This window comes from Podarcis liolepis, assembly GCF_965112155.1.
Source record: "Podarcis liolepis genome assembly, chromosome: 9".
NCBI classification, from domain to species: Eukaryota; Metazoa; Chordata; class Lepidosauria; order Squamata; family Lacertidae; genus Podarcis; species Podarcis liolepis.
This window is the reverse complement of record NC_139564.1, coordinates 7,685,015-7,712,247: the sequence shown is the minus strand read 5'-3', so window position 1 is coordinate 7,712,247 and position 27,233 is coordinate 7,685,015. Positions and strand designations below refer to the sequence as shown.

The window sequence follows — 27,233 nt, the reverse complement described above, 5'->3', positions numbered from 1 at the left end:
AGTTTGATGTCAACAATTTTAGCTGGGCCCATTGTTGTTCAACATTTTTATAAATGATTTGGACGAAGATATTGAGGGGGTGCTCATCAGATTTTCAGATGACACCAAACTGGGAGGAGTAGCCAATGCCGCAGAAGATAGAATCAGGATTCATGATGACCTAAGTAGATTGAGGAACTGGGTCAAAACTAGCAAAATGATTTTCAGTAGGGACAAATGAAAGGTTTTGCACTTAGGCATGAACAAGGGACACCTGAATTGCCATGTGAAAAGAATATAGGGGTCTTACTAGACCACAAGCTTGATGTGAGTCAGCAATGTGACACAGCAGCAAAAAACAAACTGTGGCTCATTATGCGGGTGACACTATAATATGAAAGTTAGGATGACCATTGGGTCACATTTCCAACATGCAATTGGAATCACTCAACTTCAGTCTGCTATGTTTTACTTAGAGTAGAGGTAAAGTGAACAGGTGATGCTGTGGTCTAAACCACTGAGCCTCTTGGGCTTGCTGATCAGAAGGTCGGAAGTTCAAATCTGTGTGATGGGATGAGCTCCTGTTGTTCTGTCCCAGCTCCTGCCAACCTAGCAGTTTGAAAGCATACCAGCATGAGTAGATAAATAGGTACCACTGTGGCGGGAAGGTAAACAGTGTTTCCATGTGCTCTGGCACTCATCACAGTGTCTCGTTGCACCAGTAATGGTTTAGTCATGCTGGCCACATGACCTGGAAAGCTGTCTGTGGGCAAACACTGGCTTCCTCGGCCTGAAAGTGAGATGAGTACTGCAACCCCATAGTCACCTTTGAGTGGACTTAACCGTCCAGGGGTCCTTGACCTTTGTCTACTTAGAGTAGACCCATGGGAATTCTGGAACATGACTAAATGAAGTCCATTAATTTTAATGGGTCTACTCTAAGTAAAACATAGTTGCATATCACCCATAGGTTTTGTTCTAAAGAGAGAGAGAGAGAGAGGCTACTTTGTACAATTTCTTTACCAAAAAATATATATCAGCACATCTTCTTTTCACTTCTCTACACTAGATTAACCCAATTTCTATCAGAAGAAAATTTGATTTGCACTCTCATGCAAACAAGTGTCATGTCTTTGTGAATTGAGCTTTTGAAGTGCCCTTGTATGCATGTTGAAAGGTACAGTTAACAGCTTTTACATATGTAATGGGATACCAAAAATTTAGCAATCTATCAACAATAGCCTATAAGGAATGTCTTGACAAAATCATTTGTTAAATGTGACAGGAGTGTGAACATAAGGCGTTCTTCTAATAGCTTGAACGGATGCGTGACAAGGGAATATTAATTGCCCCAGACAAGATATTCAAAGGTATTAGCTCAGCAGAACCAGTCTATTCTATCCAATTAGGGCCATTCATCAATGTAAATAACTGTTCGAAAGCTAATCTTATTCACCCACCCACCCATGCATTGCAACAAAGACCAGGTTCCTCTTGCAATTCTTCCTTAAGGCCAGCAAAGCTAGTCACTGGCAAAGAAAGAAAGAAAGAAAGAAAGAAAGAAAGAAAGAAAGAAAGAAAGAGCCAAGCAGACTTGTGACACCTTGGAGGCTTACTAATTCATTTTGGCATCAGCACCCACAGGTCCACTCCAACAAGTGAGCATGGGGAATGTGTTTGGAGGAGAACAGTTGTTTTGAGGGGAAATACAGAGTTCCACAGAGAACTCCACACAGGAGCAATGCCCATCTCTAGACCACTTGCTCTCCTTACCACCTCTGCTATTGTGTCCCCAGTGTCATCTGCCAGGAAGCACAAAGGCATCTATCTGCTGGTAATGGTCCACTCACACTCATATCTCTTGCTGGAACCATGACCAGCAGGTGCTATCACCAGCTCCATAAAGAAGTGGGCAGTATACAAAACACCATGCTGTGTTCGTAGTGGCTAAGAGTATCACCTGGGAAGTCCTTACTTGTTTTAATAATTTTACAACCCCCTTCCCTTGATTCTACCAGCACCTGATGGTATTGTTGTAACCTGCCCTGGGACCTCACAGTGTAGGTAAGAAATCTCACGGAAAAATACATTGTGCGGCAGCCGCTGATTCTTGAAGGGGGTGTAAGCAAGCAGCTATTTGCACAGCCTGAGCCCCACCTCTCTCCTACCCCCATTTGTAATATGAGGATAATCAATATTGACCTGCCTTGAAAGAGCTTTGAAAGGATTACTCAGCTGATGTATGACAGAAAACCCTTGAAATCCCTTATATAAATGCTAAATATTATTACCACGTCTACTATTAAGTACAAATGACATGCAATACTGATTCAAGTCAGGTGTATTCCAATTCATTATGCAGCTTCCCCAGCGGAAAACATTTGCTGGAGTTTGCCTGCAGCAGTCATGGTGAAGGATGGGCAGAAACACTCTGCATCGCATACACTTGAGCAACCAACGTTATTTTTTTTTCCAGGTGTCCAAGTGACCAGGAAGGGGCTCAGGATTTTCCCAAACACCATATCACATTATACAACAACATAACATATTCATACTTTTAACCTAAAGCAATTAATGGCATATCACGAGGGCAGGTTTCTGTGTCCTGTTTAGGCAGTGGGGAGCTGGCAGGGGAAAGCTTCTCTTTCTCCCTCTGCCCCATTCTGGGCTACTTTGTCATCAGAAATATAGGAAGCTGCCTTATACTGAATCAGACCATTGGTCCATCTAGTTCACTCCATGGCGGACCAAAGGACCTCAAATTTCAGCTGAGCCCTGTGTGACACCAAAATTTGGCACCCACTACCTCTCGTGTTCCATTCTAAATCATAGTTGGGGCACCCTCTGCAGCACCCCTAAGGCTCCGCACCCAGTGCAACTGAACCTGTTATAAAGTGATTTTGCAAACTGGCTACAATACACAAGATGAGGTGCACTGGAAATTTTATATAGTAGGCTTTCCAGTTGCAAGAACGTAGAAAGCTGCACGTGTGGTCACTCTCATCCTGGAGATGCCAGACACTGAACCTGGGGTCTTCAACATGAAAATTACGTGCTCCGCCTCTGAGCAGCAGTTCTTACCAGCCCCACTTCTAACTGCATTCAGAAGTTAAACTGGCCTTCAGAATGACACTTTCTATATGCACACAAACAGTACGTTTCTAAGCACAATTCAAAGTGTTGGTGCTGACCTGGAAAGCCCAAAATGGCCTCGTATACCTGAAGGATCATCTCCACCCCCATTGTTCAGCCCGGAAACTGAGGTCCAGCTCTGAGGGCCTTCTCGCAGTTCCCTCCCTGCAAGAAGTGAGGTTACAGGGAACTAGGCAAAGGGCCTTCTCGGTGGTGGTGCCCACCCTGTGGAACTCCCTCCCATCAGATGTCAAGGAAATAAACAACTATCTGACTTTTAGAAGACATCTGAAGGCAGCCCTGTTTAGGGAAGTTTTCAATGTTTGATTCTATTTTTAAAATTTTGTTGGGAGCCACCCAGAGTGGCTGGGGAAATGCAGCCAGATACATATGTATGTATGTATGTATGTATGTATGTATGTATAAATTATTATTATTATTATTATTATTATTATTACATGCAGATCACCTGTTTGCTGCTTACTGTCATGAAGGGAATTAAATTGTCAATTTCTGTTATGGAGAGTTAATAACTTAATAGAAGACTTATGGCTCTCACTGATTGTCATATTTCCACCAAGTGCCCGGGGCTGCAGAGATCACCACTAACAAAAGTCTGCCAAACCTTTCTTTGCAACTGCTGCAAACAGCTTTGCTTTTAGTGTTTACCCGTTTAGTGTGCAGTGTCTCGAGAACCCACTGACAACCCTATGACTTGTGTTGGCTATTGTGTGGGCACAATCAAATATTGATTGGCACAAACAGAAGCAAGCCTTTCCACTGCAACTTAATCACATCTGGAGACAGAAACCGTACCTTCAAGTCAAAGGCTGTATTGTGCTGGAAGGTGCGGGGGAGATCTGGGAATTGTGCTCATAAAATAACACAAATATTTATTTATTTATTTTTTGCCAAGGAACTAAAAAAGAAAGCTGTGGATCATGAAGAGGCACAAAACGGACATGCCGTACGTCAGGTCCACTCCTTACTGACAGAATGAGGTGGGTAATACTGACAGGCAAATTTGGAAGATCCCAGATTCAGTGGGACATTTGTAAGCATTTCAAGGGAAGCTAAAGAAATTTGATTAACAGTAATAATTTCCTCTTAATTTACAGGTTTTATTTTTAAAATAGATTTATACATTGCAGATACCTGTGAGAAACCCACCAGCAGGACCCAGGCACAATAGCTCTTTCCCCTCCTGCATTTTCCAGCAATCATACTATGTCAGCATATACAATCTAGCTCAGTAATGTTTTCACTGACTGGTCGTGACTGCAGGGAGGGCATTCCTAGCCCTACCTGGAGATGCTAGGATTTGAACCTGGGACCTTCTGCATGCAAATGCTCTGTCACTGTGTTACAGACCTTCCCCAAAATTGATTGGAACTCATAAAAAAGCACCAGTGTTGGTGCAGTCACACTATTACATCAGGATTTCTTTTGTGCTGCGATTTAATCAATGCAAAGGTGGATTTTAATTGAAACACAGCACAAAAAGGACATATAGATCACTGGCTCCACCCCCAACATTGACCAAGAATAGACCCTCCAAGTGTCCCTATTTTCTAGGGACGTCCCTGGTTTAGAGAAGCCATCCCGGTTTCTGTCTGATCCCAGAATGTCTCACTTTTACTTAGGATGCCCCCATTTTCATTGGATAAATGTTGGAGGGTATGGTAGGACAACCCTATTTTCATCAGAGAAATGTTGGAGGATATGGGGTTATCCAACCCCCAAGGAGTCTGAAGGCAATCCGGTATAGGGAAGTGTTTTATTAAATGTTTAAAGCTTTATTACACTTTTATATATGTTGGAAGCAGCACAGAGTGGCTGGGGCAACCCAGTCAGATGTGTGGGGTATAAATAGTAAAATTATCATTATGGAATGGGGTGTCCCTATTTTTATAGGAGAAATGTTGGAGGGTATGCAAGAAGTGGGACTTAGAGCCAAAGCACTTATTGGGCTGCTAGAAGTTAACCATCAAGGAAAAGGTGGGCTCCCACAATTATCCATCGGGAAGGGCTAAGGCTCAGTGGTAGGGCAGCCTCTTTGCATGCAGAAGGTCCCAGTTTCAATCCCTAGCATCTTCAGCTAGGGCTGGTGAAGTCTCCTGCCTGACACCCTGGAGAGTCACTGCCAGTCAGCGTAGGCAATACCAAGCTACATGGACCAATAGTCTGAGTCAGTGTCAGGGCAGCTTTCTATGTTCCTAAGGTTAAATGCAAGGGACGCAGGTGGCGCTGTGGTCTAAACCACTGAGCCTAGGGCTTGCTGATCAGAAGGTAGGTGGTTTGTGTTAGTATCTTGGCTCACAGTCAGAGGTACCTGGCCTCCCCCGAGGCAATTGAGCGAGATACTGTGTTTACCTTCCGTCTGCAACCCCCGGCAGGCTAGGTAAACAAACCCAGCGATTCTTCTCATTAGACGTGAGAAAGAACACACCCTCTGCTTTCCTCTTCTTGTCTCCCTCCCTGCATTCTCCCAGGGAGGGGAAATGAGACAGACAGGAGTCCCTTTTACATGTTTTATTCCTGTCACTCAGCAGTACATAGAAATGCAACTGCTCCCTTCAGACTCCATCAGAAGAGACTCACAAACTCCTCCCCTGCACTTCCAGCACAGGTCATATGACACTCTGAGCTAACATCCGGTGCTCAGTACAGAGAATAGGCTCCACCTTTTCTCCAACAGTACATCTGCAAAACATAACATCCTGTTTTGCATTCCAGCCATCTGGAGCTGGCTTTTGCCTTGGTGCTTTTTCCTGACATGCATGCAGAAGGTCCCAGTTTCAATCCCTAGCATTTCCAGCTAGGGCTGGTGAAGTCTCCTGCCTGACACCCTGGAGAGTCACTGCCAGTCAGCGTAGGCAATACCAAGCTACATGGACCAATAGTCTGAGTCAGTGTCAGGGCAGCTTTCTATGTTCCTAAGGTTAAATGCAAGGGACGCAGGTGGCACTGTGGTCTAAACCACTGAGCCTAGGGCTTGCTGATCAGAAGGTAGGTGGTTCGAATCCCTGTGATGGGGTGAGTTCCCATTGCTCGGTCCCTCGCTCCTGCCAACCTAGCAGTTTGAAAGCACGTCAAAGTGCAAGTAGATAAATAGGTACCGCTCCAGCGGGAAGGTAAACGACAAATGGCGTTTCCGTGCACTGCTCTAGTTTCGCCAGAAGCGGCTTAGTCATGCTGGCCACATGACCTGGAAGCTCTCTGCGGACAAACGCCGGCTCCCTTGGCCAGTAAAGTGAGATGAGCGCTGCAACCCCAGAGTTGTTCGTGACTGGACTTAACAGTCAGGGGTCCCTTTACCTTTACCTTTAAGGTTAAATGCAGGGCCGGATTTAGTTTTGATGATGCCCTAAGCTACTGAAGGTAATGGGACCCTTTATATGTCCAGCTGTCCTTTGTCAACAACAAATTGTCACTGTTTTTGCTTGTGTTGAATATATGCTATATGGTAATTTAGGGACCTAATAGGTATCTAAAGCCATTTGCACAACAAAATATGTATTTTATCAAAGTAATTGATATAGAAATGAGCAAACCAGTGATATTTTAGAGAACAGGCTAGCAGGTGGGGCCCATTACTTACATCATAGGAGCCTACACAACACAAAACAAAACAAAACACTGTTGCTGTATGTAGGTTTTATTTTATTTGTTTTTTATATTATATTTTGGAAATGTACATCCCATTTTTTTCCCGTTTACATTTTTTGGCAGGCCCCACTTGGGACCCTAAGCTATAGCTTGTTTAGCTTATACGTAAACCCAGCACTGGTTAAATGCCGGGAGCATTGGTTGCAATGTCCATTACTGATAGACTCCTTCAGATAATCTAATTCCAATTGTTTCGGAATTTGGAACTTCGTGGTTTTGTGACTGACAAATTAACTCACAATGGAGGGGTGGGGAAATAATCTAGCTGCCTGAATCCTACCTGAAATGATTTAGGGTTTCTACACAAGCAGGGCTTCTTGGTCGGAACTTCATTTTTGTGCTTGTTCCTCTTGCTACACAGGCAGCTGGTTTCCAAACATGTACGCTTCTTCAAAAATGACTAATCTATAACAAATTATTTTAAGGAGAGTAGCTGGGCATATTGGCACAAATAACTGGGGTTACAGAACTTTCAATGTTTAAGTGGCACACACAGATTTCATTCTTGAAACCACCCCCTGCCCCGGCCACCACTGTTCAGCAGAGTCCACAAGCTGAATACTGCTATAACTGTCACCACAAAATGATGCAACACGGCCAGGGATCCAGCACCAAACAGCTCTGGGTGTGCTTTATGGCTGATGCAGCCCCATAAAAAGATATTGAAACTAAGGGGATTTATTAAATATTTACTAATTGCTCCAAATGGCGGCCGGCGCCTGCAGTTAGCCAAGCTAAGCATTAGCGTTAATCAAGGTATTGACTGTGGTAAGCGCTGGGAAGGTTAAGGGAGCACCGTACATCAAAAGGTTCCAAAAAAACACTTGCCAGCCCCTAGGAGACAAGCGGAAAATTTCCACTTTTCCAGTCTCACTTTTTTTATTCGATGGGAATGAATGTTTCTCATTATGAAAACTGACTGATGTAATTAGGGGAAGAAGATAGCTTCAGTGGCAGAGCACTTGAACCTTCCCTATACTGATAGAATGGACAATTGTGTGTGTTGAGGTGGACTGAGGTCCTCCTCCAAGAGTCTTCTGGTGGTTCCCTCCCTGCGAGATGTGAGGTTACAGGGAACCAGGCAGAGGGCCTTCTCAACAGTGGTGCCCCCCATGTGGCATGCCCTCCCATCAGATGTCAAGGAAATAAACAACTTTCTGACTTTTAGAAGACATCTCAAGGCAGCCCTGTTCAAGGAAGTTTTGAATGGCTGATGTTCTACTGTGTTTAAAATATTTTGTTGGGTGGCTAGGGCAACCAAGTCAGATGGGTGGCATATAAATAATGAAATCATCTTCATCATATTTGTTGGCCCTACTCCCTGACACCACCCATATTCTAAATCCCTGCCTATGGACACATTCTAAATCCCTGCCTATGGATGTGCAGCCCAACAGGCATAGGCTTGGTGCCCTCAGTTTTTGCAGGACACAGACACTGGCAGCCACAACAAATGTTCTAAAGATGAGGGAGCCACAGAACCTTCTCATCTCACTTTTCCCCTTGTAGGTAGACTAGACCCAGAAGAATGAGTGGGGGTGACAATGGCAAGGAGATACACCCACTGGAATTTTTCTGGTGGGGGGAGAAAACACTGAAAGAGGGGACAAATTAATTTCTGCACACCCACTGCCCCAAAATTGAGAGAGAAAAAAATAGTGTTTGTACATTTTATCAATGTCAGGAAGTTTCATTAAAAGGAAACAAAATTCTGAGAATCGGAAGAAAACAATAATCATCTGGTGGGAGGGGTGAACCTTTACCAAACTTTTCTGTGGATGTCCATGGATATAGCTCGCATGCTAGGGATACTCACAAAGGCTCCTGTACGGATGAACCTTAGGAATGTACAGCACTAGCAGGCATGATTTTGGCCCAGATCCCCATGTGGACACTACCCATTTACTGTAGAATGCCCATGTAGTATCTGAAGAAGTGTGCATGCACACGGAAGCTTATACCCAGGCCAAACTTAGTTGGTCTCTAAGGTGCTACTGGACAAACTGCTGACTCCCAGAGACCCGTGGCCTTGCTGCTGCTCCTCCTCCTCCTCCTTGTTGCTGCTGACGGGAGAGGGTAAGAAGAGGGAGCAGGGGCTTCTGTTTGCCTTGCTTTCTCCTCCTGGCAGAAGAATCCCAGAGGAGGAGGGTTAGTGACTGGGCAGGATTAGCAGTAGCAAGGAGGTAGAACAACTCAGACAAGGGTCCCCCACTGATTCCATCTTGGCCAAGCTCATCCTCCACAAAAGTGATTCTGGCTGCTTCTAGCAATGGATCCTACAGTGCTCTGAGTGGTCTAAGCCAATGATCTTCAACAGGTGTGTTGGTACTTGCTTCTGGGCCATGGCCTGATGTAAGGTGGGCCACAACAGCAGCACTACTTCCATACAAATATATGGCTGAGTAAAGAAGTGGGTTGCAGGAGGAGCTAGCAGCCAGCAGCAGTTCTATTCAGCTGATTCCCGCTTCTGGGAGCTCATGAACTTGTGAGCAGCGGCATTTGCGAGCTTGCTTTGATGGGGAGACCCAGAGTGCTGTCTCAAGGTGTGCATAGGAACAAGAGACATGGCCTGTGGTGGACAAACAAACTAACTAACAACCTTTCATGAAAGCCATCCATGGTTAATGCTCAAGGAAGTGGCATATAGTCTTCCATAACATGGGAACATATGGCTTCAGTAAACATTATGTGTAGAGTAAATGAATCTGAACCCTATAATTAGGTAGCAAGGAAATTACGGCAGACCTGGCAAAATAAATCAGCAACATTAACACACTCTCCATTTGCTCTGAAGTGATTTAGAGTGCCATAAAACACACACACACACACCATGTCACAGTGATAAACATCTCAGGAAAGACATTCGGTTGGGCGAGGGGGGTAGCAGAATGAGTAATTTGAAGGGAAAGCAAGGAACCAACCAAAGCACCATTCTCCATGGTGCTGAAATCTGGAGCCCCTCCACACAGCGAGAATCAGCCATGTTTTATAGTTTGTTTTATGTGCATAATGGTCTCAAGCTCCATCTGGATCTGGTAGTGAAATATCCAACTCCCTACCCCCTACCCCCCAATGTAATCTATGTAGGCATACTTGTTGTGCAGCAATAACCAAATGGTTGTTTGCAATATTAATTTTAAAATAATGGGGGCTGAACACCCACTCTAGTGCTGGCTTTGCACAGGAGGGGAGCACAGTGGCAACAACAATTAAACAACAACAACCCCAAAGCAACGTATACAAATCAAAGTTCCTGCAATGACCGGGCAAAGTTTAAATCTTAAATATAGACAGCCCCTAAACTTAGCGTTGTGTGAATTCATCACTACTCATTAAATCATGTCACAGATAATGTCCAATAAATAGCACTAATGTCAACTGCAAAACTATATTCCGCCTGTCCATTAAATTCAATAAGCTAACTGAAGAAGAAGGGGTAGTCACATTTCCCCAGCTACAAAACATAACACAACCAGTGCTGGAAAACTGTGGGACTTCCACAAACTCAGGGGAAGACATTGGGACTCTGCTAACCTACACATCTATGATGCTATGATTTGTGGAATCTGCTCCTCCCATTGCTGCTGCTTCAATAAAGAAGGAAGAGGCATGTTTGAAACAACAACTGCCCCTGCCCAGATGTCACAGACCTCCAACAGGGCCTTCTCAGTGGCAGCTCCTCGTGTGTGGAAATCTTTTCCTGGTGAATTTCATCCATCTCCCTCATTATAAATATCCAGGAGGGCTTTGAAACTTTCGCAGACATTTGATGTTTGGAAGGTGCTGCTCCTGGCAACCTTGAAACTATTAACTGAGAGGGTATGTGTTTGTTTTTAGAATATTTTAAATTAATTCCATATTTTGCTGTGCATTCTCTGCCTCACATGAACATTGTAATATCATTTCCAGGACACTGTGGGAAAGTATTTTAAAAGGGGCCCCTTCCTGCAGTCATGAAAATGTTCACCAAGTCCTACCTCTTGGACTTTTAAGACTTGGCATGGAGGGATTTCAGAGATAAGCAAAGACTGTTGCAATTTCCATCCGTGCTTTGGGGCTCAAAGCTGTGCTGGATATTGATTCCATGCAGCTTCACTCTCAAAAGTGCCAGAACACTGAGATGAAGCTACATGACCAATCATACGCAGCATATTTTCTTGGAGGACAACAGATCTCTCATCTCTTGGCACACCATGCAGCCTTAGGAAGAGATGGCCACAATGGCTAATGTGTTCATGTGCAAGATGAGTGCAGCTCAATATTGCAATAACTCAACATCCCCATCCACAAAACAAATCAACCCTAGGAATAAGCTCAGCCCAATCTAAATTTAAAATTCAGTTTTGTATATTTTTTTAGTGTGTGTGTATGTGTACACAACCCCCAAAGCATGCTTCTAATGAGGCTGAAATTGGGTCAGGGTCTTAACAAAAACACACCGAGGAAATGAAAGAGACTGAATAATGAACTCAACCAGGATGCCAGCACAGTGGGAAGGGGGAGAAAATAACAACATTGTCTCGCCAGTGCCAGACATATTGTACACAGAATGTGGAAAGAGTCACACTGCTGCCTTTTTCCATGGAAGGTGTATTCTCTTATGTAGAGACATTCTGCAATGGCAAAGAGCAGTTTCTGCCAGTGGAACGTTCTCTTATTAAGCTGTATCATTATCTGAAGAACAGTGCATATCCCAGGTGTAAACCACCTGCAGAGCAAAGGGTTGGACTAGATGACCCTTGGGGTCCCTTCCAACTCTACGATTTCAAATTATTTTTTTAGGTGGGCATAGGGGAAATTAAATAAACAGCCCAACTTTGCACTAGATACTATGATATCAGGTTTTGCATTAATGTACGTCAAAGGGCCCAGATTGCATAGGTGTCCTACAAGTGTCTCCGAATGGAAGTACTGTTGAATCTGGCAGGAACCAAAGTCAGCTGGAGAGCCTATCTCTACACTGCTTCTCCTTCTCCTTCTCCATCACCACACAGATCCTTCATGAAAGCAGCAACCGAGAGAAAGAAGGTAGCAGGTCCTTCCTATCCTTCTAGCACTGTAAAGGCTCCAGCATTGATGAAGAAATAGCCTGGAGTAGCAGTCTTTTAGTTAGTACCTGAAATAGCCAACAGCTGCTACAACCTTACCCTGTAGAGCATCTTTAAGCCTCATGCTTGAAGCAGGCAATAGATCAGGGGAGGGGAAACCCTGTTCAGGTCAATGGCCACATTCCCTTCTGAAAGCCACAGGTCAGGGGTGGACAGGAGCAAATGCAACCATTGTAAAATTGTCTTTGAACAGTAAACTACTTTTGACATATTGCTTGCACACATGCACATGCCCTCCACCCAGACCAGCCAATGGCAGTATCAGTGCTCAAGGACACATTCCTGCCAGGCGAAATCACTTGACAAAGGATTATAAGAGGAGAAGAGGTTTTGCTGGAGAGTGGACATGGCTTGGGAGAGTACCTGGGGCCACTGAGAGAAGCCTAGAGGGTTGCCTTAGTCACCGTGCTCTCAGGTTCTAGAAAAAATTAACATAGTATCTTTGGGTACAGTACTTTGTGATAGAATTATCAGAGGGTATTTTCTGAAGGATTATGAACAAATGTCCCTATTCTTTTCAGGCAATGCTACCCAGGAAGAAGAGGCATTTGCTGCCATATGTGTTTACAGTGTCAGATGAAAAAAATAGATATTGACAATACAGCCCCAAGTCCTCATTACTGTATGTGTTTCTGATCCTTGACTTCAGCACTGAAGCTGCTAAACAAAACAGATATCCCATCTTTCTGATGGCAATTTGCTGCTTGTTTAATAATATCTCTTTGTGAGGAACAGGATAACAAATAATTAATTTCTTAAAGGTCACTGGGGAGATTGGCAGATGGAAAAATAGCTTGCTGTTACTGCTTCCATAAAACCAGATTTCAAGGACAGAGACCTTGTTGACTCCAATAACAAATCTTTGTTATGTAGAGATAAATCCAATAAGCATGATTTTGCAGCTGCACAATGACTGGGGTGCCACCCAATGCCTCCCATTGTATCAAAATGTTAGCTCTAAATGCTTGATGTAGGTAGAGTCTCAGATGATCATTTGCTTATAGAAGGGAGTAGGGAACTGGATCTGGCTGGAACCTTACACCCCCCAACCCCACAGGCAAGTGGATTGGGCCCTCCATCTGTCAACCACAGGGGTCTTCCTCTCAATGCAAGTTGTCCTGCACTGTGCTCCTGCGCCATCAGCGCAAATCAGGTGTTGCATCATCTTCAGGGGAACTTATCTCAGCACTCTTCAGTTCATAGCCACTGAGAAGAAAGTCCACTGTCAGTGCCATTCACCTGTTTGACTTCAAAGGGGGTCCCCACTCAGGTGACTGGCACTGACAGTGGTTCTTCCAGTGAGTTCACTTTCAATGCCAATCAGCTGATGGACATGGACCCTGTGGAGTCTACTTGCAGCTGATCCCAGCCACATGTTTATGTGCCCTACACCTGAAGTTACAGGTGGGCAGGTGGGTGCAGTTTGGACTCTCCCTAATCTGGATTCTCCCTGGGCACATGGTCCAGAGGTTCCCCAATGCTAGCATACAGCATAATGAATTTGTGGTTCTTATATAGCTAAATTCCCAAAGAAATGGGATGGTGAATTCTATAGTATAACATACACTGAATTTAATGCTGTGAATGAGTCCTTTTCTATTTCCTAAACCAGGGATGTCCAACAGGTCTATCGTGAACTACCGACTGATTGCTGGATGTTCTTGGTCAATCCTGGTTGATTGCATGATCCTGCCCCCCACCCCAAAAGCTCAGCAACATAGAATTGTAGCATTGGAAGAGATCCTGATGGTCATCTAACCCCCTATAATGAAGGACTATGCAGGTAGCCTGTATGGGGACTGAACCCGCAACCTTGGCATTATCAGCACTACTCTCTAACCAACTGAGCTAACTCCAGGGACTGAGCATAGAGGCAGCACTCACTGGATAGAATGTGAATTACTGTTAGTTGGAAAATCCAACCACTGTTAATTGACAATGATAGGATCATCACAGCAAACTGTGCTTAATAGATATGTGAGCTCCATTGCCCATTATCCCCCCTTATTCCTATGCATGTGTTTTTAAAAAGCAGGGTCAGGTCTCCAATAAACAGAGTGGGAAAGTAGTATCATGGAGAGCTCCTAGTGGTACCTGAATGTTCCTTCAACAGCCAACCTAAAATGGGGGTTTGACTTCCTTCAGGTAACCCTTAAAGGAGCCCCTGCTTGCTTCAATACAAGGGTGGCAGTATGTGGGCCCCAGGCCTCTCTATATGGCCCTTGGGACCCCTAGACCCCCTATCCTGAGGCCACACCCTTCATTGAGTGCATTTTATTGCCTGGAACGGTCCCTTGGATTCTTATAATGACTCTTGCTAGCCTGGATGGAATATGTGAGTAGAAGCTAGTCTACTGTACAAAAGCAAAATTCATATTTATTGCTTTGCTTCCTTTCCCCTCTGGCCCAACCCACCACCAGCAAGTGGACCCTGGAAGGTTGCTTAGAAGGGAATGTGGCCCCCAGGCTGAAAACAACATATCCACCCTTACTTAAGCAGCCTTTGACTGTAGCAACTTGTGGCTGCTGAAATGGGGCAGAAGCGGAGATGGAACGCAAAGATGGTAGCAGTGTCTTCTCAGGATGAAGGGCAGCTGACTTCATTGTCCTTTCTGGCACTGAAGATCTGGCTGTCTGAAGATACTTTGCCTAGCTAAGACGACGAATGGAAGGAAAGCCTAAAAAGCTAGAGAAGAAGAGGACCAGTTGCCCAGTCAGCTCAGAAACCATCCAAAACGGGGTGAGGTTGCAACGGCTGGAGGGAAAAGTTGGAACACGTGGGATGCTGGGGTAGTGACAGTCAGGCAACCAGCAGGCAGTGAGATGTATACAAAATGATGCTGGGACTTGGCAGGCTTGCGGTCTCCCTTAGTCTGCCCTCCTCACTCAATGCAATGCCACTGCAGAAGTATAGTCTCTGAGGAACCATGTGCTCTCTGCTGTTGTAGGACAACTTGTAGCATTAAGAAATTATCAACTTAGTGATTTCCTTTTGTTTCTACTCCCCCTCTCCCCCGGAAGATATAAAACATTAAAGAACCCAAAATAACCGGCAGGAGGGAATCACCCTGCTGCTGTGAATGTGTCTGTCTGCCCTAGCCTGCAATGAAAGAGGCTTGTTTTGTTCTGTCTGACAAGCTTCTCTGCAGGAGAAGAGGCAAAGAGTCCTGCCAGTTGGCACAACTTCCGTTCAGACTTCAAACTCCCCATCTTTTCCATGCAGCAGAAGGAGAGGCAGCCAGAGCTGTGTGCTGCTGCCTCTGACATGACTGCTCGCTCCTAAGCACTTTGTTCGCAGCCGGGTTTTGTTCCTTGCTTTTCTGGTTGAGTGATGTTTGAAAGGGATGCATGGAGGTGTATACGTTTAGCATAACCAAGGAAGACTGTTAAGTGAGAAAAGCCCAGTGTTTACTCCTCTCAAACTGGAAAGAGTATTAGATAGCTGCATGACAAATTGCAGATAAACTTTGCCAGGGATCTTGAATGCAGAAGCTTTTTAAGCTAATCCGGCACCTTGAACCAATCACCATCACATCACCTAGCAAGATCACACATTTGGGCCGCAAGCAGCTCCACCAAATCAAGTGCCTTAACACTGAAAAACAGCACCTAGCAGCAACACTGCTATTAGCTTCCCTGCATTGATGTCGTTGGAATATAATTTTATACCTGCTGTTGGCTCAGCTATGAAACTCTCTACAAAATCAAAATTGGTAGCATTAGCTAAAGCAGAGATGAGTCCCTTTTCACCCCGAGGGCCACATTCCATTCTGGGAAATCTTCCAAGGGCCACATGGCAGTGATGGGTGGGGTCAGAGGGAAAAGGGGTCAGAGCAACAAATGCAAATTTGGCCTTTGTATGGTAAACTAGTTTCTACACAAATTGACACACACCTTTTTATCCTTTATCCGGGCAAGCAAAGGGCATTATTAGAATTTGAGGCCACATTCTAGCCAGGCAAAAACACTCAAGGAGGGTTTGAACCAGGGCCAATGATGGACATGGCCTGAGATGCAGGGGGAATCTGGGGAGTGAATATGTTGTGGGGAAAGTCTTGAGGGTCCAATAGAAAGTCTTGGGGGCAGTATTTGGCCCCTAGACCTGAAGGTTCCCCCTCCTGAACTAAAAGGAGCAGGCAAGAGGCCATGGTGCACTTATCATGCTTAGTTGACAAATCACGTTTAGCTCCCAACCAATAATATTTGTATAATATGATCAAGGTGTCTCCCCTGCCAGGTAACTATATGGACTTCCGGGTTAGCGCCATCGTCAATGGCGGAGTTCCTCTGACCGAGAGGAACCCGCTCCGCGAAAATCGGGTCTTGCAGCCGTGACGAAGGCGGAGACCCTTCAAAAATCCCAGGCGGAGGAAGCCTGGGAACGTGGGATTCGGCTGACACCAAGAGTGCCTCCCCTACTCGCGGGGAAACCCTTTTTCGGGGTCCCGAAGCGAAGTGGGATGAGTGGCGCAGTGTTTTGAATCAACCACTACTTTTACAGAGTGAAGCCGCACAGCCGTTGCCAGAGAGTGCTGACATTTTCCTGTGGACAATTGGACTCTAAACAACTACCCGTGAGTAGAACGGAAAATTGGACTACAAAATATTTTAATTTGGCACCGAAGCAGGAAGGTTCTAAACAGGAAGTCCACCTTCCGCTTTTGTAAATAGATTGAAGCAAAATTCTGCAAGCTAAAGTCTGGAAAGTCGTATACAAAGGACTAAATTTCCTTCAGTTAAAACTACCAAAACCCCTCTTGGAAGCAGGAGAAGAGGAGGGGGAATTTTAGATTGTTTAAGCCTGCAGGAGAGAGAGTAAAGAAAGATTAATTTTCACCGTCTCAAATCTGGGAACGGGCTGTCAGAGACAGACGTTTTGGGGAAGTTCATTGACTGTGAATGAAACGTCTTTTGACAGATAGTTAAAAAAGAGAAACATATTGATTCCAATGTTGCCTTTTGCATTTAAAAGAAACAAAATATTTGAAAAACTAAGGTACCGTATTTTTCGCCCTATAGGACGCACTTTTTCCCCTCCAAAAATGAAGGGGAAATGTGTGTGCGTCCTATGGGGCGAATGCAGGCTTTCGCTGAAGCCTGGAGAGCGAGAGGGGTCGGTGCGCACCGACCCCTCTTGCTCTCCAGGCTTCAGGAGAGCCCCGTCGCCAGCCCCGCAAACTCGGGGGGACAGCAGGAGGCGCAGCGCGCCTTTCCCGCTGTCCCCCGACTTGGCTAGAAGGCTGGCGGGGGGAGAAGCCTGCTCCTCCCCGTCGCCAGCCCCGCAAACTCGGGGGACAGCGGGAGAGGCGCAGTGCGCCTTTCCCGCTGTCCCCCGACTTGGCTAGAAGGCTGGTGGAGGGCTTTCCCCTCCTCCAGCCCCGCAAGCTCCCAGAGCGATGCCAAAGCTGCCAAAGCCCGAGCTTCCCCAGCCCCGCGCCTGGGGGGGAGAATTTTTTTCCCTTTATTTCCCCCCCCCCCAAATCTAGGTGCGTCCTATGGGCCGGTGCGTCCTATAGGGCGAAAAATACGGTAACTTTCTTTTGTTGGACCTGCTTTTAAAAGATGGATACAAATAGAAATTGTCCCCTCTAGAGGGAGCTTGTTAAATTGTTGCTGGAGTCGATCTGCCTCTCTCAGTGGGTACCCACCTGCTACCCAGTCCTTTCCATTCTAAAAACAAACAAACCTATTTTCCATAATCTTTGCTTACCTGGCTGGCAGAGCTAAGCCACCATAAGGAGGGGAATGAGGTCTCTTCTTTCCCTCTCTGGCACCCAGGCAAAAGGCTCTGCTAGCCCCTGAGAAATGTAATTTCACCCAAGGATGACCTCAATGTCTCTGCTTTAAACAGCATTTTTACTTTTTCAGCTTCATATCACCATTGCTAATTTTATTTTATTGTTGTTGGCTGCTTGCATGGTTTTGTGATCCACATCAAAAATTGATAAGCCGAAGGGGACAATAGTAATATTTAAAAAATAAAAATAAATGGGGGACGGGAATCAGGTGATAGGCAAGAGACCTTTGCAAAGCCACGCTTCTGCCAGACTCCTTAGCGCCTACTTTGGAAGCCTGCAGTTTCAGAAGCAAAGAGTCCACACTGAGACGTGTGAGAAGACGCTTGCTAAAATAGGACACATCTCTCTAGGTCTATTATTGGCTCAGCAGCTGGCTATCCAGCATGGAAGCTTTCCTTAAATTAAATAATAAAAAAGCTCAGTGAACAAGAAGTACCTGTCTTCGTAGATCTCTTGTTTTCTTGGTCATCTTGTCAATTGCTATGTTAAGTGGGTCTCCCTTCTCCTTCCTTCCAGTCTGTTCAAAAGATAAAGTACAATGAAAAAATTAATTAGGTAAAACACAATGAAAAAAAAGACATTAGGAACTTCAGCTTGCATAAAATATGTACATCATCACTCCCTTCCAGCTGCAGCCACTCCAGTATACACAAAAAGATTTGATCACATGTGGGAGCCCACCTGGATCAGGCTAAAGGTCCATCTAGCCTAGCCTCTTGGTCCCACAGTGGTCAATAAGATGCCCATTGGAAGTCTGCAAGCAGCATTCAAGTGAACCAACACTCTCCCGAACTGCATTTCCCAGCTACATGTATTCAGACTACTTTGATGGTGGAGAACATAGCCATCACAGCTAGGAGCCATCTCTGCCCTCCACTGAAGTGGAAATCTGTCTACCCAGGAGCACACAAATGCATCAGAATGAATGTGGTGTCCTAGATTGTAGGAAACACAGTCCAGGAATGGGAGTGTTCAGCTTTTTGAGTGGTTCTCATTAGTATCAGATATATGAACAAATGCCATGTATTTAGCAGCAAAACAAGTCTGGGACTATAGAGGTGTGATCTGTTGAGGGACTTTATTCCAACACCTATCTTAGCTGCCTGCACTCCTTTGGGACAGCCCTTGGTAAAATCAAGAGTGACCTTCCAAATGCAAAACCCAAAGGTCTCCAATGCATCCTCCCCGACATTTGATCAAACTCTGGCCATACTTTCTTGCCAGAGCCTTCATTCTGTAGATGCACGTGACTCCACTGTCAGCTGGTTCTTCTCCTACACATCAGATCATTTGTACACATATAACACTCTTTTACTTTTCAGCTCCTTCATTTCACCTCTATTCTTCTCTCTCTCTCTCTCTCTCTCTTGCACTCTACATGGGTGGCCTAATCAAATCCCACATTTTTTTTAATATCACCTACAGCAGATAGCACATCACCTGATCTCAGACCTTCCCACCCTCCATCCAACCTCCAGCTACCTGGCTGATAAGTCTGCCTGGATGTCTTCTTGCTGTGCCTTGCATAGCCCCCATTTTACTTCCTGGGAAAACATCCTGGCCTGTAGGATTGTGCCCTCCCTCTTTATACTGCTTGCTTCTGTCTCATCGCCAATCAGGAGTTATTTCCTATATTAAGTTTTTCAACTCCAATATTAAGGGGATAACTGCTGAGTGCAGCAGATTACTTTAAAACAAATCATAAAAGGATGAAGAGGGGAGATTAAGGTGACTCAGTAGATCGCACCAAAGTTTTGTGCTAATGCATTATATCCCTGTACTGTAGCCTTTGCTCTAGGAAAAAAAATATCTGGCAATACTCCTCACTATAAAACGAATATTAAGAGCTTCTAATCTCCATCCTGCCAGGCAGCAGGGATGTTAAAACATGATAATAAGCAGCAAAACAGCTTGAGGACAGAAGGAAAATGTTCCTTACGACGGTAACAAGGCTCACATTGGCAGACATTAGGTGCAGGATAAAGGCAACTTCCACTTAAAACATCCCCCCCCCCCTTGGAGGAAGTATCAACACAAAAAGATCCTCAATTCAAGTTTGGTTTTTTGGTTTTTTTTAAGGAAGTTGGGAGGGTGGAAACTGTATTTTATAGTTCATGGTCAAATAATAAAAAAACCAGCAAAGAGGATAGCTTTAAAGGTCTAAGGGAGGGAAAGCTTTAAATGACTTCAGGGTATGTACTATCTTGCTTTTTAGAAGAAGGTTGTATCTTTAAAGATTAGTTAATCTTGTCACATTTTTTTAAAACAACAACCAAGAACAGCACAGTTTGAATCTTAGTGCTGCCTTCTATTCTCTGAAAACTAGAATAGTCCGAGGTTACTATGAACTCCACAAAAAATGAATCAGTTACCTGTATTTTCTAATAGTGCAGGAAACAGCCATGAGTGGCTGGCAGCACTTGGAAATTGCAAGAGACAAAGTCTGACTTTGTGCAATGAGCACAAGGCAACATCAGAAGATCTGAGCAAACTGTTGCAGACAACTCCAAGACCCAGACCTCATTAGCAACACATATACTTGCAGAAGTGTTTGAAAATAAAACAATGGATACACTATAGCAGCTGGTATTGTGCAACACTTCAGACAACAGAAGAGCATGTGAATATATGAAGACTATTGTTGCATCAATGGCTTTTTAGGGTTTCAGACATGGGCCTTTCCCCAGTCCTCTTCTGGAGATGCCAGGGACTGAACTGAGTAACTTCTGCATTCGCAGTAGAAAACTGAGCTACAACACCTCCCCTCTCTTCAGAATTACCATGTGCTCACATATACTGCTAGTATAATCCAATCTATTATTATTATTATTATTATTATTATTATTATTATTATTATTATTATTATTATTATTTGTTGGTATTAAAGGGTTAAGAAGCTCTAATCAAGACGCTCTAGTCACTGAGCAGCTGGAGGTCGTTAAGCTTCCAGGAATGTGAGTTTGTATAAATAGTCAACTCACTTGTGTGTTTGCCCTTCCTTTCCCCCTTCCCCTTTCTTTTGGGGTGTGTTTGCTGAAATGTGTGATTCTTCACCAGGGTTTTTTGTTTTGTGTAAATAAACCTTTTTGTTTGAGTTCCAAACCGCTTGCTCCAAGATTCCTTTATTGAAGAGATGCTGACTCTCCAGCCCTTCTTGAGCCGCTGTGCGAAATGCTCTGCTGTAATGGGACATTGTGGCATCGGAAGCGCACTGGACATATGATTAGCATTAAACTAATTAAAGTTTAATGGGACAGGTTATGGCTGTTTGTACATCAAGAAGGAGATAAGGAGTGCAGTTCAGAGTGATTTATGCAAGGACTGGAGCGAAGACAGAAGCGGTTGCCGACAACAAAAGCCTTCAAAGCAGCTTGAGTCCTGCAACGTGCCTAGGAAAAGTTTTAAAGAGGCACTGCGCAGTTTGTACTCGCTGGAAGACGTCTTATTCCTCGAGGAGCCACCTCAGCAGCTGGGAGACGGTCTACAGGTCTGTGAGTATCGTTCCTAAGCCCCAGGGAGGATGGCAGAGTCCCAGGAAAGTTTTACTGTCCCATTTACGCAACTCAATGGGAAAAATTGGCAAGATTGGAAGGCTAGAGTAAGGGTTTGGTTGGAAGCAAAAGAGTTGTGGAGTTGTACTGAAGCACCGCCTTTACAGGCAGCTGCAGACGCGTCTGCAGAAGACAAAGCAGCAGCGGCAGCTTCACAGAAACGCGACAGGAAAGCCCAAGGTCTACTAGTTTTGGCAGTGGGACCAGAGCAAATGCCTTATGTTTCTGAGTTAAAGAACACGCATGAGGTCTGGACGGTTCTGCAGCGGCTAAATTCCAAAAACACTGCGGGGGCCAAGATCCATGCTACAAGATGTTTGTTTGATTTACGTCTCCAACCGGGAGCGTGTGTGAAAGAACATATTGCCAAAATGGTGTCTGCCTTTAATCAACTAAGACAGCTGGGCATTCCTTTCTCTATGGAGCAGCAGTCATACATTTTGTTGTCTTCTCTTGATAAAAGCTATGAGACTCTAGCTTTAACTTTGGAAGCTATGCCTTCAACTGAATTAACCCTTGAATACATTTCTTCTCGACTTGCTGATGAACAGGATAAAAGGCAAAGAGAAAGAGGTTTGTCTTCAAAGGGGAGTTATGCTGTGCCTAAGAGTGGGGATGCTGAGTTTGAGAACACAGTAAATGCTTTTGCAGCTAGACACTGTTTTCGCTGTGGTTCCTCTTCCCATTTAATCAGGAATTGTACACGTGAACCTGGTCAAGACAGCACCAAGGCCGTTACCCCTAGTTACCAGACAAGGAGTTCCAGGGGACGTCGAAGAAGAGGAGGAGGTCGTGGCTACTCCCACAGCACACAGCACATGGCTTCAGCAATGGTGTTGATGCAAGGGCGTGGCCAAGGCAGCAATCTACGCTGGTTGATCGACAGTGGTGCATCTCACCACCTGGTGGCGCCATCTAGTGTCCGTTTGCAGAATTGCAGACATTTGCAAACCCTTAAAGTTGTGACAATGGCAGATTCAACTAAACGTTCCTTAGAGACCGTAGGCACAGTGTTTTTGAAGTGTTTGCAAACAGAAATTGATGCCTATGTGCTAAAGGGAATGAAGGGGTGTATTTTGTCTGTGTCAGAACTTGATAGAAATGGGTTTAGAACTGTGTTTGAAAATGGGGTTTGCACTATTTCAAAGAATAACGTATCTCTTTTGCAGGTGAAATGCAGAAATGGGTTATATTATTTTGAGACAAGTCCAGATGAAGTTGAACAGGTTCATGCTGGTTGTGTGAACTCGCCTACCCATAATTCTTGTGTTCATTTATGGCACCGCCGTTTGGGACATATTAATTTTCAGTATGTTAAAAGACAACCTGAATTATCAGAAGGGTGCAAATTGAACAAATGTACTAAGTATTTGGATTGTACTGCATGCAAAAGGGCGAAGGTTCATAGATGCAGCTATCCCAGTTCAAATAGGAAATCTGACAAAGTGTTCCAACTTGTGCATATGGACCTATGTGGCCCAATGCCTGTTGCTAGCATGGGAGGTTCGAGGTATGCACTGTGTCTCTCAGATGACAAAACAAAGGTTACATGGTTTTTTCCTCTCAAAACAAAAGCAGATACTGCAGAAACAGTTAAAAATTGGGTTCATGCAGTAGAACTTGAATTCGGTACTAGAGTTCTTGCTTTTCAGACAGACAGAGGGTTAGAATTTACCGGGTCTGTGTTGCAGAATTTCTTTAAGAAAAAGGGAATTAAGCATCGTCTGTCTACACCTTATTCCCCCCAAGAAGGAGGCGTGGCCGAACGCAAAAACAGGGTTCTGCAAGAGTTGGCAAACTCTATGTTGTTTGATGCTAAACTTCCTCAAAGTTACTGGGCGGAAGCCTGGAAGACGGCTACTCATGTTCTGAACCGAGTATATAATTCGGTAATTGATACTACGCCATATTTTGCTTTATATGGGAAGAAGCCCAAAGTTAATTACTTTCGGGTGTTTGGATCTCAAGCCTATGTACTTATCCCAAAAGCGTTAAGGAAAAAGGGAAGTCCAAGGGCTAGGAAACTCATCTTTTGTGGGTACGAACCACATGCCAAATCTTGGAGGTTCGTGAACCCAGATGGGGATACTACAAGAGTGGTCCTCAGTAGGAGCGCTGAATTTTGTGAGCAATCCGGATGGACTCACTTACATGCTAACCCTGACATTTTGAGAGATGATTTAGGCATTTATGCTGAGAAAGAAAGTCCAGAGGGTGATGAGCCAGAAGGGGATGGTGCACATGGTTCAGATGCAGATTCTGACCAGGCACAAGGTTCTTCTCCTAAGGTAGAAAAGCCAGAATCTAAGAGTGTTCCAACATCGCCAGTCAGTAGGCCTAGCAAACAGCAAAAGCGAAGCAGGTCGCCTGCAACACCAAGCCCAAGGGAAGTATCTAAACGGAGGTCTTTATCCCTAGAGGCATGTCCAGATATAAAGTCTGAGACAGATTCTGACAGCCAACGGTCAGAGGGGGCACAAGAGGAGCAATTGCGCAGGTCAAAATGTGCCACAAAGGGCAAGCCGCCAGAGAGGTTTAAGGTGACAAGTGTATACGTAAATATGGCACAGTGTGAGCCAGATAGCTATGTAGAGGTACAACAGCTTCCAAGCTCAGAAGCCGCAAAGTGGCAGGAAGCAATGGAAAAAGAGATGGCTTCAATGAAGTCTCTCGGTGTGTTTACAAGTACAGAGCTTCCAAAAGGGCAACAAGCTGTAGGTTGTCGATGGGTATATCGTTTAAAGCCCACAACTACTGAGGAGTTGCAATATAAAGCCCGACTAGTTGCAAAAGGGTTTTCACAGCGCAAAGGAGTTCATTATTCTCAAATTTATGCCCCTACTTCAAGATCGGAGTCGTTAAGAATGCTTTTAGCCTCTTCAGCTAAGAAGGGAAATAAGCTGTTTCATTTTGATGTCAATGTGGCTTATTTAAATGCAGACTTACAGGAGGAAGTCTATATGACGCCACCACCAGGTTTTGAAGGAGACAAGCCAAACCAGGTCTGGCGCCTACACAAATCCATTTATGGGTTGAAACAGTCCGCCCGTAATTGGAATTCCTGCTTAAACGATGCTCTAGAGAGCATGGGGTTCAGACAGAGCGCAGCAGATGCGTGTCTTTATCTAAAAGGCTCGGGATGTGAACAAGAAGCAGTCTTGATATTTGTTGATGATTTATTATACAGTGGAAAGGACAATAAACTTGCACAACAATTTGCCACAAAGCTTGGAGAAAAGTTTCAGATAAAATCACTAGGCAATGTATCTGTTTATCTAGGAGTTAAAATTCAGCAAGATGAAGATGGGAACTATTGGCTCAGCCAAGAAGCTAAGATCCAGCAGTTGCTGGAAAGGTTTAAAATGGACAACTGTGCTGGTGTTAAAACCCCAATGGAGTTAAGTTACACAAAGGATTCTCAAACTGAGCAACAGGCAGAGTTCTGTAATCCCGGGGTTTACCAGTCAGCGATAGGCAGTCTACTCCACATTGCACAGTGGACTCGGCCCGATATAACATATGCTGTCAACATGCTGTGTAGACAAGCTGAAAAACCATCAATGCATGCTTGGCAAGGAGTAAAAAGAGTTTTAAGGTATCTCCAAACTACCAAAAGGTTTCGCTTAAAACTATCAGCAGAGGGCAGCACACAACTTGAATGTTGGGCCGACAGCAGTTGGGCAGATGCTGGACCAGATAGAAAATCAGTGTCAGGAATGGCGATAAAATTTGGAAATGCACTAATTGGTTGGAGATCAAGAAAACAATCACTTATAGCTTTAAGTTCAACTGAATCTGAGTTCAATGCATTATCAGATGTATGTAGAGAACTGGAATTTTATAAGCAACTGGTACAAGAATTGTTTGGAGAATGTTCCCTACCTATCAGAGTGTGGGAAGACAATCAACCTTGTATTAAACTAGCTAAATCAGGTCAATTCAAGGCACACACAAAACACTTGGATATCCGTTATCAAAATGTATGCCAAAGTGTAAAACAAGGTTTAATTGAACTAAAGTATTGTCCAAGCCAAGAAAATCTCGCAGACGGTTTTACAAAAGCTTTGAGTCCGCAATCTCATAAATGTTTTTGTTCAGGTTTAAATTTGAATTGAGGTTGGTACAGCTCAGTGTTACGAGCGAGAGGGGGTGTTGGTATTAAAGGGTTAAGAAGCTCTAATCAAGACGCTCTAGTCACTGAGCAGCTGGAGGTCGTTAAGCTTCCAGGAATGTGAGTTTGTATAAATAGTCAACTCACTTGTGTGTTTGCCCTTCCTTTCCCCCTTCCCCTTTCTTTTGGGGTGTGTTTGCTGAAATGTGTGATTCTTCACCAGGGTTTTTTGTTTTGTGTAAATAAACCTTTTTGTTTGAGTTCCAAACCGCTTGCTCCAAGATTCCTTTATTGAAGAGATGCTGACTCTCCAGCCCTTCTTGAGCCGCTGTGCGAAATGCTCTGCTGTAATGGGACATTGTGGCATCGGAAGCGCACTGGACATATGATTAGCATTAAACTAATTAAAGTTTAATGGGACATTATTATTATGCCCATCTGCTTGGGCTGCCCCAGCCATTCTGGATGGCTCACAACCAGAGCTTTTTTTCAGCAGGAACACACCGGAACACAGTTCTAGCACCTTTCAGGTGGGCGCCATTGCGAGCCCCACAGCAGGGAGGAGGAGAGGATGGAGAGTTCCAGAATCCATTTTTTCATGAAAATAGCCCTGCTCACAACAAATTAAAATATCAAACACAGTAAAACATGAACCATTAAAAACTTCTCTATATAGGGATGCCTGTCTTCTAAAAGTCAGATAGTTGTTTATTTCCTTGACATCTGACGGGAGGGTGCTCCACAGGGTGGGCACCACTACCAAGAAGACCCTCTGCCAGGTTCCCTGTAACCTCACTTCTCTCAATGGGGGAACTGCCAGAAGGTCCTAGGAGCTGGATCTCAGTGTCCAGACTGAACGATGGAGGTGGAGACTTTCCTTCAGGTATACAGGGCTGAAGCCATGTAGGTCTTGAAAAGTCAGCACCCACACTTTGAATTGCACTCAGAAATGTACTGGGAACCAATGCAGATCTTTCAGAACCGGTGTTACATGGCCCTGGTGGATACTCCCAGTCACCAGTCTGGCAGCAGCATTTTGGATTAGTTGTAGCCTCACATAGAGCATATTGCACAGTAGTCCAAGTGGGAGATAACCAGAGCAAAACAAATGCACATTCCAGAAACTCTCAACAGGATCTTCCCCGCACCCAAAAATGAGGGTGTTATGACAGGTTGGCTTGAGAGATTGGAAAGCCATCTTCCCACAAGGGTGGGAAAAGGAAACTGGGCACTTAGTATTTATGTGTATGCTCCCCATCTAGACACAAAAATTAGAGCTGGGTATTGATATAATGCGAACAAACAGCATTATAAGCTGGTTTGGGTTTTTTGCTTTTTTATTGTACAATGTTTATTGTAATGATATGTTCACACTAACACTTCTTTTAACACTAACATGATGTTCTCTTTCATCTGGCAATGGGTACAATCAACACACACAGAGAGAGACACAGAATCACAGAAGGGCAGCCATATTGTATAACTATTAATAGATCAAATTGCCCCCAGTGTATAACCTGGCACTCAGTTGTACTCTTTCTTAATATGTAGGGAAATTAAATGTGTGAGAGAGTTTGGTGTGGGAAAGAAACCACTCTACTTGAACCTATGATCCAGGTATCCGAAAAGGAAAACATCCAGAGAACTAGAATACATATAGTTTAAATAGTTTAAAAGAAAGAAAAAAAGGACAGGTGATGGATCATAGCTGCTGGCAGCTTTTTTTGTATGCCATCTGTTGTATGCTGGAAATATATGTGTTTATTAAAGTATACTTAGTGTCTTTAACATTTCATTAACATAGGGTTGCCATATTTCAAAAAGTGACAATCCTGAGCTTCTTTTCTTTTTCCTTTTTGGCCAAGGTTGTTGAAGTTGTTTCTTA

The 27,233-nt window shown here is 44.4% G+C and overlaps 1 protein-coding gene across 4 annotated transcripts in view; it reads right to left on the bottom strand.

The window, feature by feature from the left end:
• The window catches only part of LOC310685768 (catenin alpha-2), a 408,841-nt gene that overhangs the window by 138,905 nt on the left and 242,703 nt on the right, over positions 1-27,233 (bottom strand). For all 4 annotated transcript variants that reach the window (XM_083458664.1, XM_083458666.1, XM_083458665.1 and 1 more), the window contains one exon: positions 18,123-18,203. In XM_083458664.1, coding sequence (XP_083314790.1) covers positions 18,123-18,203 — 81 coding nt within the window. The remainder of the gene's footprint in view (positions 1-18,122; positions 18,204-27,233) is intronic.